This window comes from Oncorhynchus keta, chromosome 5 (assembly GCF_023373465.1).
Source record: "Oncorhynchus keta strain PuntledgeMale-10-30-2019 chromosome 5, Oket_V2, whole genome shotgun sequence".
NCBI classification, from domain to species: domain Eukaryota; kingdom Metazoa; phylum Chordata; class Actinopteri; order Salmoniformes; family Salmonidae; genus Oncorhynchus; species Oncorhynchus keta.
In genome coordinates, this window is record NC_068425.1 from 16,266,571 (window position 1) to 16,272,570 (window position 6,000).

Consider the following 6,000-nt stretch of genomic DNA (forward strand, 5'->3'; position numbering starts at 1 on the left):
GTTAATTGAAATGCATTCCTGGTGACTACCTCATGAAGCTGGTTGAGAGAATGCCAAGAGCATGCCAAGCTTTTATCAAGGCAAAGGGTGGCTATTTGAAGAATCTCAAATATAAAATATATTTTGATTGTTTAACACTTTTTTGGTTACTATATGATTCCATATGTGTTATTTCATAGTTTTGATGTCTTCACTATTATCAACTATGTATTTTCTACAATGTTGAAAATAGTAGAAAACAATAAAATCGCTTGAATGAGTAGGTGTTCTAAAACTTTTGATCAGTAGTATAATATAATTGACACCTGCCATTTGATAACTGGTGTTAAGGGGGCATTCATCATCATCATTCAGACATTTCTATTTCCCAATAACTGTTATCATATTTACCAGAAAGATATACGTGGCGTTTAACTTCTACCCTATACCAGGGTATCCCAAACTTGGTCCTGGGACACACCTATGTGCACGTTCTGGTTTTTGCATTACGTATTTACTGTTTAAAAGCATTGGAATGAATGTCCTTTAGATGATATAGAGGGATTTTGATGTTAACACTAAAGCCTTAGTCAACTTGTAGAGCTAACAAACTTAGCTAATCATACACATTGTGCTACTCCACAAACACTACTCAAATTGATTGGCCAACATCGAGCCAGTGTACAATAAACGCTAATACATATTGATACAATTTACGAAAGCTTTTCTCTCTACATCATTATACAACTCCAATTACAAAGGTGCCACGATAATTTTCGCTAAACAAGGTAAGAAAGTGTCTAGTAATTGCATATAAAAGTAAAGCCAATCATCAGTGAAAAATACAGTCAAATCAAGACAAAGTACATAAATAAATGTAAATGAAGCAACAAAAGACTAATATAGAGACTTCAGTTTGATAATCACCCTCCGGCCATATTATTGGTCCTGTGTGGTTCAGTTGGAAATTGTGTGGTGCTAGGTTTGTTTCCCTCAGGGATTACATATACTGAAGTGTATGCATCTCAAATCCAAAATTAAATCTAGAAGTGGCTTCCTATTTGGCAACAACGCATTCTTCACTCATGCTGCCAAACATCCTCTCGTAAAACTGACCATCCTACCGATCCTCGACTTAGGCGAAGTCATTTACAAAATAGCCTCCAACACTCTACTCAAAAAATTGGATGCAGTCTATCACAGTGCCATCCGTTTTGTCACCAAAGCCCCATATACTTCCCACCACTGCGACCTGTATGCTCTCGTTGGCTGGCCCTCGCTTCATACTCGTCGCCAAACCCACTGGCTCCAGGCCATCTATAAGTCTCTGCTAGGTAAAGCCCGGTCTTATCTCAGCTCACTGGTCACCAAGGCAGCACCCACCGGAAGCACGTGCTCCATCAGGTATATCTCACTGGTCACCCCCAAAGCCAATTCTTCCTTTGGCCGCCTCTCCTTCCAGTTCTCTGCTGCCAATGACTGGAATGAACCTCAAAAATCTCTGAAGCTCGAGACTCTTACCTCCCTCACCAGCTTTAAGCACCAGCTGTCAGAGCAGCTCACAGATCACTGCACCTGTACATAGCTCATCTGTAAATAGCCCATCCAATCTCCCTCATCCCCATACTGTTTTAATTTATTTAGCTTCTTTGCACCCCAGTATCTCTACTTGCACATTCATCTTCTGCACATCCTACCATTCCAGTGTTTAATTGCTATATTGTAATTACTTCGCCACCATGGCCTATTTATTGCCTTACGTTAAGAATCCTACCTCATTTGCACATGCTGTATATAGATTTTTCTACTATATTATTGATTGTATGTTTGTTTTACTCCATGTGTAACTCTGTGTTGTTGTATGTGTTGAACTGCTTTGCTTTATCTTGGCCAGGTCGCAGTTGCAAATGAGAACTTGTTCTCAACTAGCCTACCTGGTTAAATAAAGGTGAAATAAAATAAATAAACTCACTGTAGCGTACATCACTTGGATAAAAGTGTCTGCTAAATGGCATTTTATTATTAATATTAAAATATGTAACATTAGCAATATTGGTGTGATTTCTATGACGCTCATGTTGTAAGTCATAGGACGATAATTGTTCATGGACAACATCCCCCTCTGTATGTTTTCAACATAATCCTTATGACAGCCTTTGTTTGTGGTTGCACTACTAGTTTCATATTTTAGATTTTCTTTTTACATTTCATGAAGACTTCCAAAAGCTCTCAGTGGCAATTTCATTGTTTTTATGTTCACATACAAAACACAAGGACATTAGTTGAAATCACCACCGTGCAACTCATTGTGGATCCAAAGCAGCAATATGTTGATGTTTAATGGCCTTGCCTCATTGGAAAACTGTGTACTTCTTCTCAGTCCAAGTAAACAAAAAGCATTTAATGAATTTAGCTCAAAATAGAGCTTATTTCAATCCACAGAAACGTGCGTGTTAGGTAGATAACCTACAAAATGGGCAGAATAACAAGCTTTTGCTGCATCGGTATCAGGCACACCATTGGCAAAAACTCAACAAGCCAAGAAGTATCTCTGATAAGACTGAAAGGCAGAAGCTCAACAGGATTCAGAGCAGTCTTCCAGGATTTTTTCATAGTGAAAACTAATTGCCTTTTCAGAGGAAGAGGAAGGACTGCATGAGGCTTCTATCAGCACAGTAGAGTGATGACCTGACCTGGCATAACAAAACAATAGGTGCCAAATTTAGCTCCATACCACACCTCTAAATATCTACAGTATCTACATACTGGATCTCTAACTGGATCGGTGCTTAGCACCGGGTCAATCCAGGCGGGTGTTTTTACATAAGAACCTTCCCAGCTGGTAACCCAAACTCCACGGTACAATGTAACACGCCTGGTACTCCAAAGTATCTTGGGAATGTGAGATGTTAAAAATAGTTGGTACTTGATGCAAAGCAGAACATTTCCACTCTATAAAAAGCTCCCACAGAGGATATGTGAAAGATGCAGGCCATGGCAGATAGCCCTTCTAGCATGCCTTTCTCTGTCATCACAATGTGTGTGTGGGATATTTAAGACGGGAGTGGTTAATAGAGAGATGGATTAATAGAGAGGTGTATGTGTGTGTGTGTGTGTGTGTGTGTGTGTGTGTGTGTGTGTGTGTGTGTGTGTGTGTGTGTGTGTGTGTGTGTGTGTGTGTGTGTGTGTGTGTGTGTGTGTGTGTGTGTGTGTGTGTGTGTGTGTGTGTGTGTGTGTGTGTGCGTGCGTGCGTGTGTGCCTGCTTGCGTGTATGATTGCTTTGCCTAAATGTGCCCAGATTATAGATCAGAGGAAAATATGTTTTCATAACCTCAATATTGTAAAAACTATCTTAATATTGAATTTAGGGGGGCAGAGTGTACCATTGTGTGTGAATTAACTAAACTGTAAAGTATTATAACAGTCTATAAAGTGTTATTAACTCTAATTAACTATTTACAGACCCTTTTATAAACCTTTCATAAAGGCTTCATAAATGAATTAACAAATTGAAGTATTTGAAATATTTTTCAATACAATTGAACGCTTTGTAACAATTTCTGTAGTATCATGTTATGAACCGTAAATGTTAGTTAAGTTCGACTCACTTTTGATGATGTATTCACTGGTTAGGAATGTCGGTCTACGTCGCGTCCACTGAGGTTTAAGAATGGTTAAATCAGCACACTGAACAAAAGATGAGTAACAATACATAGTTTAAACAAACAGGTTAACCCCAGATTTTCACTCTTCATTCAATATGTGTGATTTATGCTAAATGTCTTAAATCAAATGAGCTTACAATATAACATTGAGCCATGTATCGTTAATATTTGATCAAATAAGATTACAAACGTAGAAAAGCATTGTGACATAATGTATGGAGAACATTCCTTTTCAAGGCTGTTACTAGCTGTTGTAAACTCTCAAAAGGCTATATGTTACTTTGTTTGAGAAACAGACAATTGAGAAACAGTCTTTCTAAAGACACTGAGGGATCCAGTCACTGGAAATGTGGACGTAACCTCAGTGGCCTCTACAGGTTTCTATAGCATGTTGCTGGGTCAGGGGTTTGAACAATGGAGCTGGGAATTGTTTAGGTTTGGTCAGGTATAAAAGAAAGGGTTAAACCAGGTAGGAATCAGTTCAGGAGCAGCAACCAGCAGCACAGTGAGCAAACATGTCCACCAGCATGAACATGGGCAGGGTAAGTTTAAAACCAAAATATATACTTTAATTTTCATAGATTGTCATGCAAAAGACCTGTAGTGTTCTAGCACCCCCAACTACAACATTAAAGTTCTTTAAAGTTCCTACATTTCTCAAAAATGTTTGTTTCGGAAAATATTTTAGTTCATAGAAATTATCCCTTTTTATTTTCAGATCGTCTTCTACGAGGACAGGAACTTCCAGGGTCGTTCCTATGAGTGCAGCAGCGACTGCGCTGACATGTCCTCCTACCTGAGCAGGTGCCACTCCTGTAGGGTTCAGAGCGGCTGCTTCATGGTCTACGACCGCAACAACTACATGGGAAACCAGTACTTCATGAGGAGGGGAGAGTACTCTGACTTCCAGAGTATGATGGGAATGACTGATATCAGGTCCTGCCGCACGATCCCCATGGTAGGCAATATGATACTTAGTCTGCTGTTAACAGCCCGCTCAAAGTAGCTTTGTGATGTCCATAATAAATCACATTGGCTCTGTGACGCTTTTCAGCAGTCTGATGTATTCAGTAATTCATTCAACATATTCTTATTTCCTCCTAACAGCACAGAGGATCCTACAGAATGAGGATCTACGAGAGAGATAACTTCGGAGGTCAGATGCACGAGATGATGGACGACTGTGACTCCATCATGGACCGTTACCGTATGTCCGACTGCCAGTCCTGCAACGTGATGGATGGCCACTGGCTGATGTACGAGCAGCCCCACTTCAGAGGCAGGATGACTTACATGAGGCCTGGAGAGTACAGGAACTTCAGAGACATGGGCATGAGTGGCATGAGGTTCATGAGCATGAGGCGTATCACTGATATGTGCTAGATATGTTATGTTGACCAAATAAAAGTAATTTGTAATTCGTAAAACAATTGAGTGTGCTACATCATTTCAATATTTGGTGTTTTGTGTTTCCATCTGTAGGTATGATATAATTTAGGCCTATTATATAATAGAACTGACTCCTGACATTTGATAACTGATGTTAAGGGGGCATTCATCATCATCATTCAGACATTTCTATTTCCAAATAATTGTTTTCATTTTTACCAGAAAGATATGCATAACATTTAACTTCTACCCTATACCAGGGTATACCAAACTTGGTCCTGGGACCCACCTGGGTGGACATTTTGGTTTTTGCATTACGTATTTACTGTTTAAAAGCATTGGAATGAATGTCCTTTAGATGATATAGAGGGATTTTGATGTTAACACTAAAGCCTTAGTCAACTTGTAGAGCTAACAAACTTAGCTAATCATACACGTTGTGCTACTCCACAAACACTACTCGAATTGATTGGCCAACATCGAGCCAGTGTACAATAAACGCTAATACATATTGATACAATTTACGAAAGCTTTTCTCTCTACATCATTATACAACTCCAATTACAAAGGTGCCACGATTATTTTAGCTAAACAAGGTAAGAAAGTGTCTAGTAATTGCATATGAAAGTAAAGCCAATCCAAAAGCTCTCAGTGGCAATTTCATTGTTTTTATGTTCACATACAAAAGACAAGGACATTAGTTGAAATCACTGATTGTGGGTCCAAAGCAGCAATATGTTGATGTTTAATGGCCTCATTGGAAAACTGTGTACTTCTTCTCAGTCCAAGTAAACAAAAAACCTTAAATAAATTTTGCTCAAAATAGAGCTAATTTCAATCCACAAAAACATTGTGTTAGATAGATAGATAGATGTGGTAGATAACCTAAAAACGGGCGGATGACCTCATTGTTAACAGATATAATATTTGGTACTTGATGCAAAGCAGAACATTTCCGCTCTATAAT

General features: G+C 38.9%; 1 protein-coding gene across 1 annotated transcript; it reads left to right on the forward strand.

Moving 5' to 3' along the window:
* Positions 1 to 4,049: 4,049 nt before the first annotated feature.
* LOC127930022 (gamma-crystallin M3-like) lies at positions 4,050 to 5,071 on the forward strand. Its single transcript, XM_052518833.1, has 3 exons — positions 4,050 to 4,186; positions 4,363 to 4,602; positions 4,752 to 5,071. Exons 1-3 carry the CDS (start codon positions 4,160 to 4,162, stop codon positions 5,025 to 5,027), a joined length of 543 nt encoding a protein of 180 aa, XP_052374793.1. The 5' UTR covers positions 4,050 to 4,159; the 3' UTR covers positions 5,028 to 5,071.
* Positions 5,072 to 6,000: the final 929 nt, after the last annotated feature.

Excerpts from the sequence above, each read along its gene's own strand:
- LOC127930022 (XM_052518833.1), top strand. The coding sequence starts at position 4,160 with ATGTCCACCAGCATGAACATGGGCAGG. Across the intron at positions 4,187-4,362 it reads CCAGCATGAACATGGGCAGG|ATCGTCTTCTACGAGGACAG; the intron begins GTAAGTTTAAAA and ends TTTTATTTTCAG. Across the intron at positions 4,603-4,751 it reads CCTGCCGCACGATCCCCATG|CACAGAGGATCCTACAGAAT; the intron begins GTAGGCAATATG and ends TCCTCCTAACAG.